At 50.7% G+C, this 15137-nt stretch overlaps 2 protein-coding genes across 2 annotated transcripts in view; both read right to left on the bottom strand.

The window, feature by feature from the left end:
* The window catches only part of TNRC6B (trinucleotide repeat containing adaptor 6B), a 189137-nt gene that overhangs the window by 47799 nt on the left and 126201 nt on the right, over positions 1–15137 (bottom strand). The window contains exons 10-14 of the mRNA XM_075321778.1: positions 13883–14031; positions 11972–12142; positions 10434–10559; positions 9468–9599; positions 8338–8436 (exon numbers count right to left, since the gene is read on the bottom strand). Coding sequence (XP_075177893.1) covers positions 8338–8436; positions 9468–9599; positions 10434–10559; positions 11972–12142; positions 13883–14031 — 677 coding nt within the window. The remainder of the gene's footprint in view (positions 1–8337; positions 8437–9467; positions 9600–10433; positions 10560–11971; positions 12143–13882; positions 14032–15137) is intronic.
* Positions 14097–15137, bottom strand: part of LOC142249323 (trinucleotide repeat-containing gene 6B protein-like) — a 20205-nt gene continuing 19164 nt past the window's right edge. Inside the window, exon 6 of the mRNA XM_075320957.1 lies at positions 14097–14180. Coding sequence (XP_075177072.1) covers positions 14097–14180 — 84 coding nt within the window. The remainder of the gene's footprint in view (positions 14181–15137) is intronic.

The raw sequence follows: 15137 nt of genomic DNA on the forward strand, positions 1-15137 counted from the left end.
AGGTGCAGCAGCAGCCTGAGAGACCACTGGGGGTGAGACTCCAGGCTGTGGCACCGCCAAGTTAGAGCAACCATCACAGTGTGGATAAGTGCTCGGCTCAGGCAGCAGGAGCTTACATGCAGTGCATACAGAATAAAGCTGTGGAGCCTTGCTCCTTGTGTGAGACATGCTGCTGGAGTGGGGGCTCTGCAAAAGAATGAACCCCAGGGAGAATATACAGAGGTCCACAACCGGAGACCGGCTGTGGCTTACCAGACCGCTGGGCGCGGTGTTGTGTGCCCTCCAGATCTCGAAGCCCGGTCCCCCAGTGCACAGCACCTCAGCAGAGATGCAGAGTGCAGAAAGGCCCAGAGCAGAGTGAACTCTGCGTGAGAAATGGCCGCCGGAGTGAGGAGAGGGGGCGGGACTAGGGGGCGTTCCTATAGGAGAGCGGGAACTGGAGGGCTATAGAGACCTGCAGGGGAGGAGGGACGCCCCAGCAGTGGGGAGTGTCCCTCCCCTGTGTAGAACGGCCGCCGGGAGGAGCCGAGCCTGTCCCTCTGCATGAGTGACATGCGAGGGCAGGAAAACGAAACTAGGCCTCCGGCGAAGCCGGGGCCTAAATTTAAGAGGCGAGGCCGACAAGCAGGCACCATCGGCGCGGTTCTCAGGCAAAAGCTAGAGAACCCGCCGGAAAGAAGGGAATTTTGTTACTTACCGTAAATTCCTTTTCTTCTAGCTCTTATTGGGAGACCCAGACGATTGGTGTATAGCACTGCCTCCGGAGGCCACACAAAGCAATTACACTAAAAAGTGTAAGGCCCCTCCCCTTCTGGCTATACACCCCCAGTGGGATCACTGGCTCACCAGTTTTAGTGCAAAAGCAAGAAGGAGGAAAGCCAATAACTGGTTTAAACAAATTCTCTCCGAGTAACATCGGAGAACTGAAAACCGTTCAACATGAACAACATGTGTACCCGCAAACAAACCAAAAATCCCGAAGGACAACAGGGCGGGTGCTGGGTCTCCCAATAAGAGCTAGAAGAAAAGGAATTTACGGTAAGTAACAAAATTCCCTTCTTCTTCGGCGCTCTATTGGGAGACCCAGACGATTGGGACGTCCAAAAGCTGTCCCTGGGTGGGTAAAGAAATACCTCATGTTAGAGCTGCAAGACAGCCCTCCCCTACGGGGAGGCAACTGCCGCCTGCAGGACTCTTCTACCTAGGCTGGCGTCCGCCGAAGCATAGGTATGCACCTGATAATGTTTGGTGAAAGTGTGCAGACTCGACCAGGTAGCTGTCTGGCACACCTGTTGAGCCGTAGCCTGGTGTCGTAATGCCCAGGATGCACCCACGGCTCTGGTAGAATGGGCCTTCAGCCCTGATGGAACCGGAAGCCCAGCAGAACGGTAGGCTTCAAGAATTGGTTCTTTGATCCATCGAGCCAGGGTGGCCTTAGAAGCCTGCGACCCTTTGCGCTTACCAGCGACAAGGACAAAGAGTGCATCCGAACGGCGCAAGGGCGCCGTGCGGGAAATGTAGATTCTGAGTGCTCTCACCAGATCTAACAAATGTAAATCCTTCTCATACCGATGAACTGCATGAGGACAAAACGAAGGCAAAGAGATATCCTGATTAAGATGAAAAGAGGATACCACCTTCGGGAGAAACTCCTGAATAGGGCGCAGCACAACCTTGTCCTGGTGGAAGACCAGGAAGGGAGCTTTGGATGATAGTGCTGCCAGCTCAGACACTCTCCGAAGAGATGTGATCGCTACCAGAAAAGCCACTTTCTGTGATAGTCTAGAAAGTGAAACCTCCTTCAGAGGCTCGAAGGGCGGCTTCTGGAGGGCAACTAGTACCCTGTTCAGATCCCATGGATCTAACGGCCGCTTGTACGGGGGTACGATATGGCAAACCCCCTGTAGGAACGTGCGCACCTTAGGAAGGCGTGCTAAACGCCTCTGAAAAAAGACGGATAGCGCCGAGACCTGACCTTTAAGGGAGCCGAGCGACAAACCTTTTTCTAACCCAGATTGCAGGAAAGAAAGAAAGGTAGGCAATGCAAATGGCCAGGGAGACACTCCCTGAGCAGAGGACCAGGATAAGAATATCCTCCACGTTCTGTGGTAGATCTTAGCGGACGTGGGCTTCCTAGCCTGTCTCATGGTGGCAACGACCCCTTGGGACAATCCTGAAGACGCTAGGATCCAGGACTCAATGGCCACACAGTCAGGTTCAGGGCCGCAGAATTCCGATGGAAAAACGGCCCTTGGGACAGTAAGTCTGGTCGGTCTGGGAGTGCCCACGGTTGGCTGACCGTGAGCTGCCACAGATCCGGATACCACGCCCTCCTCGGCCAGTCTGGGGCGACAAGTATGACGCGGCTGCAATCGGATCTGATCTTGCGTAGCACTCTGGGCAAGAGTGCCAGAGGTGGAAACACATAAGGGAGCCGGAACTGCGACCAATCTTGCACTAGGGCGTCTGCCGCCAGCGCTCTTTGATCGCGAGACCGTGCCATGAAGGTTGGGACCTTGTTGTTGTGCCGGGACGCCATTAGGTCGACGTCCGGCACCCCCCAGCGGCGACAGATTTCCTGAAACACGTCTGGGTGAAGGGACCATTCCCCTGCGTCCATGCCCTGGCGACTGAGGAAGTCTGCTTCCCAGTTTTCTACGCCGGGGATGTGAACTGCGGATATGGTGGAGGCTGTGGCTTCCACCCACATCAGAATCCGCCGGACTTCCTGGAAGGCTTGTCGACTGCGTGTCCCCCCTTGGTGGTTGATGTATGCCACCGCTGTGGAGTTGTCCGACTGAATTCGGATCTGCCTTCCTTCCAGCCACTGCTGGAAGGCTAGTAGGGCAAGATACACTGCTCTGATTTCCAGAACATTGATCTGAAGGGTGGACTCCTGCTGAGACCACGTACCCTGCGCCCTGTGGTGGAGAAAGACTGCTCCCCACCCTGACAGACTCGCGTCTGTCGTGACCACCGCCCAAGACGGTGGTAGGAAGGATCTTCCCTGTGATAATGAGGTGGGAAGAAGCCACCACTGCAGAGAGTCTTTGGCCGTCTGGGAAAGGGAGACTTTCCTGTCCAGGGATGTTGACTTCCCGTCCCATTGGCGGAGAATGTCCCATTGAAGTGGACGCAGATGAAACTGCGCAAACGGAACCGCCTCTATTGCCGCCACCATCTTCCCGAGGAAGTGCATGAGGCGTCTTAAGGAGTGCGACTGACTTTGAAGGAGAGCCTGCACCCCAGACTGTAGAGACCGCTGCTTGTCCAGCGGAAGCTTCACTATCGCTGAGAGAGTATGAAACTCCATGCCAAGATACGTTAGTGATTGGGTCGGTGACAGATTTGACTTTGGGAAGTTGATGATCCACCCGAACGCCTGGAGAGTCTCCAGTGCAACATTCAGGCTGAGTTGGCATGCCTCTTGAGAGGGTGCCTTGACCAGTAGATCGTCCAAGTAAGGGATCACAGAGTGTCCGTGAGAGTGCAAGACTGCTACCACTGCCGCCATGATCTTGGTGAACACCCGAGGGGCTGTCGCCAGACCAAATGGCAGAGCTACGAACTGAAGATGGTCGTCTCCTATCACGAAGCGTAGAAAGCATTGGTGCTCTGTAGCAATCGGCACGTGGAGATAAGCATCTTTGATGTCTATTGATGCTAGGAAATCTCCTTGAGACATTGAGGCAATGACTGAGCGGAGGGATTCCATCCGGAACCGCCTGGCGTTCACATGCTTGTTGAGCAGTTTTAGGTCCAGAACAGGACGGAAGGAGCCGTCCTTTTTTGGAACCACAAAGAGATTGGAGTAAAATCCTCGCCCCCGTTCCTGAGGGGGGACAGGGATCACGACTCCTTCTGCTCTTAGAGAGTCCACCGCCTGCAGCAGGGCATCTGCTCGGTTGGGGTGTGGGGAGGTTCTGAAGAACCGAAGTGGAGGCCGAGAACTGAACTCGATTCTGTACCCGCGAGACAGAATGTCTGTTACCCACCGGTCTTTGACCTGTGACAGCCAAATGTCGCAAAAGCGGGAGAGCCTGCCACCGACCGAGGATGCGGAGGGAGGAGGCCGAAAGTCATGAGGTAGCCGCTTTGGAAGCGGTTCCTCCATTTGCTTTCCTGGGGCGTGAGTGAGCCCGCCAGGAATCTGAGCTCCCTTGTTCTTTCTGAGTCCTTTTGGACGAGGAGAATTGGGCCTTGCCCGAGCCTCGAAAGGACCGAAACCTCGACTGCCACTTTTTCTGTTGAGGTTTACTTGCTCTGGGCTGTGGTAAGGAAGAGTCCTTACCCTTGGACTGTTTTATGATTTCAGCCAATGGCTCACCAAACAGTCTGTCTCTAGATAATGGCAAGCTGGTTAAGCATTTTTTGGAACCAGCATCTGCTTTCCAGTCCTTTAACCACAAGGCTCTGCGCAAAACCACAGAATTGGCGGACGCCATAGCGGTACGGCTCGTAGATTCTAGGACAGCATTGATAGCATAGGTCGCAAACGCAGACATTTGCGTAGTTAAGGACGCCACTTGCGGCACTGCTGGATGTATGAAAGCATCCACCTGTGCTAAACCAGCTGAAATAGCTTGGAGTGCCCACACGGCCGCGAATGCTGGAGCAAACGACGCGCCGATAGCTTCATAGACAGATTTCAACCAAAGGTCCATCTGTCTGTCGTTGGCATCTTTAAGTGAAGCGCCATCCTCTACTGCGACTATGGATCTAGCCGCAAGCTTGGAAATTGGGGGATCCACCTTTGGACACTGGGTCCAGCGTTTGGCCACCTCAGAGGGAAAAGGATAACGGGTATCCTTAGAACGTTTAGAGAAACGCTTGTCTGGATGAGCGTCATGTTTCTGGATCGATTCTCTGAAGTCAGAGTGGTCCAAAAAAGCACTTAATTTACGCTTGGGATATAGGAAATGGAACTTCTCCTGCTGTGCAGCTGCCTCCTCTGCAGAAGGGGCTGGGGGAGAAATATCCAACAGTCTATTAATTGCCGATATAAGGTCATTAACCATGGCGTCACCATCAGGGGCATCCAGATTGAGAGGGGCCTCAGGATTAGAATCCTGATCACCGTCCTCAGTCTCATCACAGAGAGACTCTTCTCGCTGAGACCCTGAGCAGTGTGATGACGTGGAGGGTCTTTCCCAGCGAGCTCGCTTAGGCTGCCTGGGACTGTCATCTGAGTCAGAGACTTCAGCCTGTGATGCTTGAGACCCCCTTGAAGTACGGATTAGTTCCAACTGAGGGGGACCGGAGAGCATAGACACAGCAGTGTCCATGGTCTGAGTAACTGGCCTGGACTGCAAGGTCTCCAGGATTTTTGCCATAGTCACAGACATTTTATCAGCAAAAACTGCAAAGTCTGTCCCCGTCACCGGGGCAGGATTCACAGGCGTCTCTGCCTGGGCCACTACCACCATAGGCTCTGGCTGACGAAGTGCCACTGGGACTGAACATTGCACACAATGAGAGTCGTTGGAGCCTGCTGGTAGATTAGCCCCACATGCAGTACAGACAGTGTACACAGCCTGTGCCTTGGCACCCTTGCGTTTTGCGGATGACATGTTGCTGCCTCCTCAGAGCAGTACAGGGTGTCCAGCCAAGAAGCGACCTTACAGTGCAACTATATATATATATGGTACCAAGAAAAAAGAACACTAATATAACACTGAGGCACTAGTGGGGCCAGCACTAAAGTGCAGCTTACCGCCCGCTTAGGAGCGGGTGTGTGGTCGCCGAAATCCCTTTAGTCTGGGTCTCCCAGAGCCTGCTGCCTTTCCCCAGCCAGACTGCATGTGTAATGGCTGCCGGCGTCCTTGTGGAGAGGGGGGGCGGGCCCTGGGCGTATACAGACGAAGAGCGGGAAGCCTGCTTCCCACTGTGCCTAGTGAGAGGGCTGGAGCATGTAAATAAGGCTCCAGCCCTCGGCGCTGCCAATTGAGCAGCGTCTCTCCCCTACCCTGATTGACAGGGTGGGGGCGGGAACAAAGCGGCGCTAGGCCGCAGAAGCCGGGGGCTAAAGTTAGAAGCGCCGCCGCCGTAAAAGCGCGGTCGGCGCAAAGTCCCCGGCGCACCACAAGTCGCAGCTGCGCCGCCGCTCCAGCAGCGGTCGGCGCAGTAGTTCCCAACATGTAACGTCACTCAGCAAAGCTGCAGTGACCTAACCCCAGCGCACAGCGCTACTGTCCCCGGCGCACTATAACGCTCAGCAAGCCTTGAGAGTGTCCGTGCCTGCCGGGGACACAGAGTACCTGAAAGTTGCAGGGCCTTGTCCCTGAACGGCACTCCCGCTCCAAATCCAGCAGGTTCTCTGGGTCTGTGGATGGAGCCCGGCCCCAGGGCTTGGGGGCCGGCAGGATCCCACTTCCACAGAGCCCTCCAGGGGATGTGGAAGGAAAACAGCATGTGGGCTCCAGCCTCTGTACCAGCAATAGGTACCTCAACCTTACAAGCACCACCGCGGGTGAGAAGGGAGCATGCTGGGGGCCCCATATGGGCCCTCTTTTCTTCCATCCGATATAGCCAGCAGCTACTGCTGACTACAAACAGTGGAGCTATGCGTGGATGTCTGACCTCCTTCGCACAAAGCAGAAAACAGGTGAGCCAGTGATCCCACTGGGGGTGTATAGCCAGAAGGGGAGGGGCCTTACACTTTTTAGTGTAATTGCTTTGTGTGGCCTCCGGAGGCAGTGCTATACACCAATCGTCTGGGTCTCCCAATAGAGCGCCGAAGAAAGGCAAAATAATCATATACAGCATACTCTCCCCATACAATAAAGAACCGGGACCCCCAACACATAAACGTCTCAGGTACTTAGCTGCTGAGACGCAGGGCCAGGTCCCTGGGGATGAGTGCTCCGGTCCAGCAGGGTCCTCAAGGGGCTGTGGATGGAGACCGGACTCCTGCCCGGCATGGAGACCGTGCTGGCTCCCACTTCAAGCCAGAGCCCAGGAGGGATGGTGAAGGAGCGCGGCATGTAAGGCTCCAGCCTTGTAAATCAACCTTAACAACACCGCCGACACAGTGGGGTGAGAAGGGACATGCCGGGGGTCCAGGCTTGGACCCGCTTTTCTTCAAACTCTTTCCAGAAATCAAACAAATCAGATGAGATTGCATGTGTGGATGTATGCCTCCTGAACACAAAGCGATAAACTGGCTGGGTCTGCTCACCAGGGGGTGTATAAGCTCAGAGGTAGGAGCTACACTTTTAAGTGTAGTACTTTGTGTGTCCTCTGGAGGCAGAAGCTAAACACCCATGGTCTGGGTCTCCCATAGGAACGATAAAGAAAAAAAAGTGTTTACATTTTAATGAGTGCAGAGTTATAAAACACAATAAAAACATGGGGAAGACTCAAAAACAAGGGTCCCCCCCATAAAGCAAATTGCACACCAACACTAACACCTCAGTGGCAGATAATAAATAACACAGGCTAGCACAATAGTCAAGCCAGAGGATACACATAAATAATGATATCGCATACAAAAATACCTTGAGGTACAGAGCAAGGAAAGCCTGTTATTACAATACCCAGAATCTTAGTTGTGCAGGAGGTGGTGTGGACGTACCTCGGCCCACGCGTTACGCCACCTTACGTGGCTTCATCAGGGGTGTCTTGAGTCTTCCCCATGTTTTTATTGTGTTTTAAAACTCTGCACTCATTAAAATTTAAACACTTTTTTTGCATACAACAAGGTCATTGATTATTCTGTATTTATATCCCTGTATATTCCAATATACTAATGGTTTAGCTGTGCCCTATAGTCCCATAGTTTTTTTGCTCTCATGTGTGTTTGGGTGGCAGCACGCTTCTATGTGATTTAGGCTGGTGCCGTCCCTAACAGGTTTTATTTATCTCCAAGAATAATGAACGTCATGCACAAAACCCAGTGCAGACTTATCTTCCCGCTGCAGCTCATGAAGTGCAGGCTGCAGAGAAGAACAATTCATCTATCTATCTATAGGAGGGATGTGTAGAAAGCACTGACTACATAAAGAAATGCACATTCATAAATGCTGTTTGCACATTTAAAAGGGGTTTTCTGGCAGAGAATTTTTTTTTTTTATAGCTCCGTATGGATTAAATTAATAAAAAAAAATACCTTACAGATCCCTTGGGATGTCACATCGGTGTAACACAAGTGATTGGGGATCAGTAAGGCTTTTTATCTCTCCATTAATTTATCCCATTCTGAGTTGATACACATTTTTTTGTCTGGCCCCTTTATGGTATTCGCCCACGATGAGTTTTGCTCGCGTATTTTCGCTGTGGCTGTTTAAACATAGCCATAGTGAAGTGGAAGGACGTTTCAGCCAAAAGCTTGGTAGTTACCTGCTGCTCTTGCTGCTGCCTGACGGCCTGTGAGATCTTCCTCTGATTCTGTAGTAGCTGTTGCTGCTGTTGTTGCTGCTGTAAGAGGAGCTGACAGGCCTGTACAGAGACATGCAAACATCAAATAGTGAGTCACAGACCCAGAAACACCGGTCAAGGTGACCCAGCCCCTCTGGGTAAGTCACAGTGAGGCATTCAAAGGGAACCTGTCACCACTTTTTCAGCCTATAAGCTGCGGCCACCACCACCGGGCTCTTATATACAGCATTCTAACACGCTGTATACAAGAGCTCAGGCCGGAGGTATAACATAAAAAACACTTTATAGTAATCAACTAACGGTCGCACAGTGGGCCTTATGGGCGTCTCTGTTGTCCGGTGCCGGTGCCTCCTCTTTCGGCCATCTTCGTCCTCTTTGTGAAGCCTGGGTGCATGATGCATGCTACGTCATACACACTCCCCGATCCTGCGCAGGCGCACTACAATACTTTGATCTACCCTGCTCAGGACCTGAATGCCAGCGAGTGTGGATAACGTCGAACCCGTCATGCAGCGCGGCTAGAGAAGAAGAATGACAAAGATGACCAAAAGAGGCGGCGCCGGGACCGGACAATGGAGACGCCCATAAGGCCCACCGCGTGACTGTTAGGTAAGTATTATAAAGTGTTTTTTATGTTATACCCCCAGCCTGGGCTCTTATATTCAGCATGTTAGAATGCTGTATATAAGAGCCCGGTGGTGGTGGCCGCAGCTTATAGGCCAAAAAGTGGTGACCGGTTCCCTTTAATAATTAGGGGCTACAGGGCTTTGCCACCTGCATGACGACTCAAGTTACCTATAATCTTTGTATAAAAATTTTGCAGATCTGTCCTTAGCTGGGGTGGTAACAATGTATGCCACTAACAGGTGTTTCCGGCAGCGGGCTGTTGCCCTCGGCCAGGCTGTACGTGATTTTAGGGGAAGGGGGTGATGACTTTCTAATGCTTAGCCTGGACATAATTGCCTCATGCAAAACAGGTTTTTTTAATTGAGGGAGTACACAGCTGCAATGCAAGTGTACAGATCCTGTCCCTGTGGATTGCGGTCGGTCTGAATGCACAGATTGTGGTGGTTTTGCACTCAGCTACTCACCAGCTGAAACTGCTGGATTTGGGGGAGCTGGCTCAGCATGGCAATCTGCTGAGGAGAGAGCTGGGGCCCCATGTTGAACAGTCCTGGGTTCATGTTGCTGTTAGGGAACTGTTTCAGCATAGAGGCAGAGACCTAGGGAAGAAGGAAGGGGGAAAAAAAAGTCAATCCAAATATAAAAAGGTTCCAAAAATGCTGCCACCTAAGGCTAAGTTTACAAATTACGTTGTTTTGCATCAGTCACAATACGTTACGGCCTTGAGGAATTACAGTATCCTGCAAAATATTTTGCAGGAATCCGTTTTTTCCCCCCATAGACTTCTATTAGCGACGGATTGTGACTGATTGCCCTGCGTTGCATCCGCCGTGTGACGGATAAGTCGTTTACTGACTGCCCGTCAGGCGGGAGCAGTGCTGAATGTAACGTTTTTGTGTGCGGCGGATCGTTTCTTTTACTGTGCGCATGCACACAGTAAAAAAACATGATCTGCTGTAAATTCAGTTCCAGAGGCCGGAACAATCAGTTGATCACCCAGCGGCCGCCTTTTGTGACCGATCAGCTGATCACCCAGCGGCCGCGTTTTGTAAACGATCAGCTGATCACCCAGCGGCCGCCTTTTGTGAATGATCAGCTGATTACCCAGCGGCTGCCTTTTGTGAACGATCAGCTGATCGCCCAGCGGCTGCCTTTTGTGAACGATCAGCTGATCGCCCAGCTCATCATTCACAAAAGGTGGCCGCTGGGCGATCAGCTGATCGTTCACGAAAGCCGGCCACCGGTAAAAAAAAAAAAAAAAAAAGTTAAAAAAAACCCCAAAAACTGATCTTTTTTTGCAGCATCAGTCACATCAGTTGTGCCGCTAACTGCAACGCATCCGTTGCATCAGTCACACAACTGATTGTGACTTATGCAAAACAACACAAGTGTGAACATAGCCTAACACATCAAATAAAAAGATTCAACATTACCTGGGGAGAGAGGAACTGGGGAGGCACTTGTGCCCGGAGGTTGGGAGATGAGTTGAGCGATGGCACAGGGTTGTGCATGCCTCGCGATTGTGCACCGCTGTTCCCGAACAGACCGTGATTGCCACCCTACACATGAAAAATACAAGAATTATTCAGCATTAGGCCTGCCAAGAGTGTATAATATAAAGTATTTGCTTTGCATTAAAGGGATTATCTAACCAATTTCCCTCTAATCTTGACAATGCAGAGGATTTTTAATAACGGAGGGATCTTTAATTCTATTGTTTACGGCTTATTACGTATGACACTGGCCACTGCTGCCGTCTATAAGAGGTGGTTGATTCCGAGGCAAGCAGCCCGAGCTAGCAAGATCTTTGCTGTAGAGCTTGAAAGCGAAATTCTGAAGTGACCCGGTTTGCTGGATTTAGCAAGTGTCACTGCGCCTCCGCTGCTACAATGCTGCAGAGGTGAAAGAGCCTCTTATTGCAACATTGGAAAGTGCACAGTTTTGGACCAGTGGCTCAGCCATCCCATCAGCTAAACCGGTCAATCTACAGAATAGGGGCCCTTTCACACTGCATTTTGTCCACGTTCAGTGGTCCCGTTGAGGCTTATGAATATGTGTAATGTAGGCATGGGATTCCTCCCACTCTCCGAAAACATATAGATAGGTTAGGCTTTGGATGAAATGCACTCTAGTGTGAGCGTCAGATGGCACAATTAAACAAAGTAGTGAGGAGTGAGCATTACCATGCTCGGGTGCTCATAACGAGAATTTGGACGCTCACAAATTGAGCAACAGAGTATAATGGAAGTCAATGGGGGGGGGGGGGGGGGGTACTTGAACATTTTCCTAAAAGAGTTGCCAGAAAGAAGCTTGTGTTCCCCATTGACTTTCATTATGCTCTGGTTCTCAAATTGAGCAACTGCTTGTTACGAGTACCCTGCCCCTGAGCATGGTAGTGCTTGCTCATCGCTAGTTACGAGTACTGAGCAACTGAGCATGGTAGTGCCCGCTCATCACTAGTTACGAGCACCCGAGCATGGTAGCACTCGTTCATCACTAGCTACGAGTACCGAGCACCCGAGCATGGTAGTGCCCGCTCATCGCTAGTTATGAGTACTGAGCACCTGAGCATGGTAGTGCCCGCTCATCGCTAGTTACGAGTACTGAGTACCTGAGCATGGTAGTGCCCGCTCATCACTAGTTACGAGTACTGAGCACCTGAGCATGGTAGTGCCCGCTCATCACTAGTTACGAGTACTGAGCACCTGAGCATGGTAGTGCTCACTCATCACTAATTGCAAGCCCTGATAGGGACATGTGCTAATGAGAATCACTGGAGGAATATATGTCGGTACTATATATATATATAAAATGGGAAAAAAAATATCTATGCAAACAAAATGATTGGTTACTGTCATTAATGATACAGCGTCATGGATATAATTTACTTTGCGGTTACATAAATTTGGCCCAAAGAAAGGGTTTTAATATAGGCTGCCTTAACAAGTGATCCAAAGCACACAACTCTTACTTGTCTAGCAGCGAAGGTTTGGGGGTTGAGGCCCGAACCAATAGCCCCCAGGCCCACGGATGGGAGCGAGGAGCCGGAGGGAGATAGCTTGTAGCTGGGGGAGGGAGAAAAGGGAGAGCACGGAGCCTCGTCCCCAAGGCACCCGTCTTGATTGGAGAAAGGCAAAGTCAGCTAAAGCCAGTCAAGGGGTGTTGGTTAGTGATGCAGCAGAAGGCAAGAGGGAAAAGGAGAGACAGACACAGAAATACTATTGAGTGCAAATGAAAGACGCGTCAGTCTTCTGCCAATCACAGTCATTCAGTGGAGAAAAATCGTTCTTATGTAGACAGCGTGCTAATCAGTTAGGAAAATAACACTCAAATATCTGCATTAAATATTAAAGGTGTTGTCAAATATAGACAAAAATAAAAATCACAAAGCATGAATGGGCTTAAATAAATAAAATAATGGTGTCATACTTATTTCCCAGCACAGCCTCTCTATGTTCATAAATAATAGGACAACTGCAGCCTGTGACTGGCTGCAGCGGTCAGGTGACAAGAGCGTTTCTCTGATGATGCGTTATTTTAGTCACCTGACCGCTGCATTCATTCAATCACAGGCTACAGGGGTTATAGGACTTCTGAACGGAGCTGGCATTGCTTTCGGAGTGGGTCCAGACTTGTGCTGGATCCACTGGAGTAAGAGGAAGCCACCATTTTTTACTTTAAACCCATCCATGCCTTCTTTTTTTTTTCCCTAGCATCGGACAACCCCCTTAAAGTTCACAATTCAGAATGGAAATATACGTGACTTCAAAGAAAGACATAAAATAATTAATCTACCGTATTTTCCAGATTATAAAATGCACTTTTTCTCCCCAAAATTTAGGAGTAAAATGAGGGGTGCGTCTGATTTGAATGTAACTTACCGAGAGGTGGAGAATGGGCACTGTGCTGGGGGCTGAGCTGGCTGCAGGTGTGTGGAGCAGGGCGGAGTGGCGGGTGTCCCAGATACTCTGTCAGCGGTGCGGGCTTCAAATAATGGCATCCGAAATCAGAGCTCTCGGCTCAAGATCTCAGCAACGCACGTGCCACCTCCGGTCCATTGATCTTCCAGCATGGGACTTAAGAAAAATGGTATCCGGAGGTGTCGCGTGCGCAGAGGAGATCTCGGCTTGTCATTGAGCCAAGAGCCCAATCTGCACACGCGCTGACTCCGGGCACCATTTCCTGAAGTCCGCACCGCTGACAGAGCATCCGGGACACCTGCCGCACCATCCTGCTTCACACTGCCAGCACGGCGCCTGCAGCCAGCAGAGCCTCCGCAGCCAGCACAGCCCCCACAGCAGCCAGCACAGCCCCCACAGCAGCCAGCACAGCCCCCACAGCAGCCAGCACAGCCCCCACAGCAGCCAGCACAGCCCCCACAGCAGCCAGCACAGGCCCCACAGCAGCATCGCCCCTGCCTCAATTGACCCCGCTCCACCACCGCTGCCGCTCTCCCCCACTTCTGGTAAGACACCACCGGAGTATAACACAGACCCCATTTTGTTTTCTAAATTTGGGGTGGGTCTTATAATCCAGGGTGTCTTATAAAATGAAAAATACGGTAAATGCATTATCAGATATACAAACTATACATACAGTGAGGGCATTTTCAAGAATTGTGAATTCCAGTGACTGCCTGCCCCTTGACAAGTACAGACGATGCCAAAAATATGACAACAGCCTGCGACAAGGAGCCAGGACCACACCAAAACTAGTACCAAGAAAACAAAACCCCAAATCTAAGGTGAATCGGGACTAACAGACTTACACACTATGTTTCCTATGGACACAATGTTCGTGTGTACACAGATTTCATCCTTGATCATGGTAGGGCATTAATGGTAAGGGTTTATTTTATTTTGGGTCACAGATGAATCCTCACCTTCTCAAAATAAGGCCCGCTGTCTGCGGCTCCCATCTCTTTGGAATTGGGCAGACGGAAGCCTGACCGGTCCTTCCGCATCATATCATTGAAATCCCCGAGATTCACACCCCGCTTGTCCGCCTCAAACTTCTTTTCTGGAAGAACACCTAAAAACAAGATCCATTTTGACCTTACTATTTAGTAACTGGAAGTTGCATGTGACAGTGTGAGGTTAGCTCACAGAACAGCAGACAATGTAAACCTCCTCACCAACAGGGTGGTCCATCTTACTAGCAGAGGAGTCATCCACTTGGCTCTATAGAACAAAAAAGAAATTCAGAACAGATCACAATTAGCAAGGTACATCGAGAAGACCAGGAGACCTTTCAGGAGAAAAGCGCTGCCCCAAATCCACTTGTGGAAAATTATACTCATACAAAACATGCAAACTATTGTGTAAAAACAACACAAATGAAGGGAATTTTGTTTACTTACCGTAAATTCCTTTTCTTCTAGCTCCTATTGGGAGACCCAGACAATTGGGTGTATAGCTTCTGCCTCCGGAGGCCACACAAAGTATTACACTTTAAAAAGTGTAACCCCTCCCCTCTGCTATACACCCTCCCGTGCATCACGGGCTCATCAGTTTTGGTGCCAAAGCAGGAAGGAGGAAACTTATAAATTGGTCTAAGGTAAATTCAATCCGAAGGATGTTCGGAGAACTGAAACCATGAACCAAAAGAACAATTCAACATGAACAACATGTGTACACAAAAGAACAACAGCCCGAAGGGAATAGGGGCGGGTGCTGGGTCTCCCAATAGGAGCTAGAAGAAAAGGAATTTACGGTAAGTAAACAAAATTCCCTTCTTCTTTGTCGCTCCATTGGGAGACCCAGACAATTGGGATGTCCAAAAGCAATCCCTGGGTGGGTAAAAGAATACCTCGATAAAAAAAGAGCCGAAAAACGGCCCCCTCTTACAGGTGAGCAACTGCCGCCTGAAGAAGTCGCCTACCTAGGCTGGCGTCTGCCGAATCATCGGCATGCACCTGATAGTGTTTCGTGAAAGTGTGCAGACTCGACCAGGTAGCCGCCTGACACACCTGCCGAGCCGTAGCCTGGTGTCGCAATGCCCAGGACACCGACGGCTCTGGTAGAATGGGCCTTCAGCCCTGCAGGAATCTTGTGAGGCAAACCCTGGGATATGAAGATGAATTATGACTTCCAGTCATAATCGCTCTCATCACTCCATGGCAGTGCCCCCTCCCTTCT

This window comes from Anomaloglossus baeobatrachus, chromosome 8, assembly GCF_048569485.1.
Source record: "Anomaloglossus baeobatrachus isolate aAnoBae1 chromosome 8, aAnoBae1.hap1, whole genome shotgun sequence".
Lineage (NCBI taxonomy): Eukaryota > Metazoa > Chordata > Amphibia > Anura > Aromobatidae > Anomaloglossus > Anomaloglossus baeobatrachus.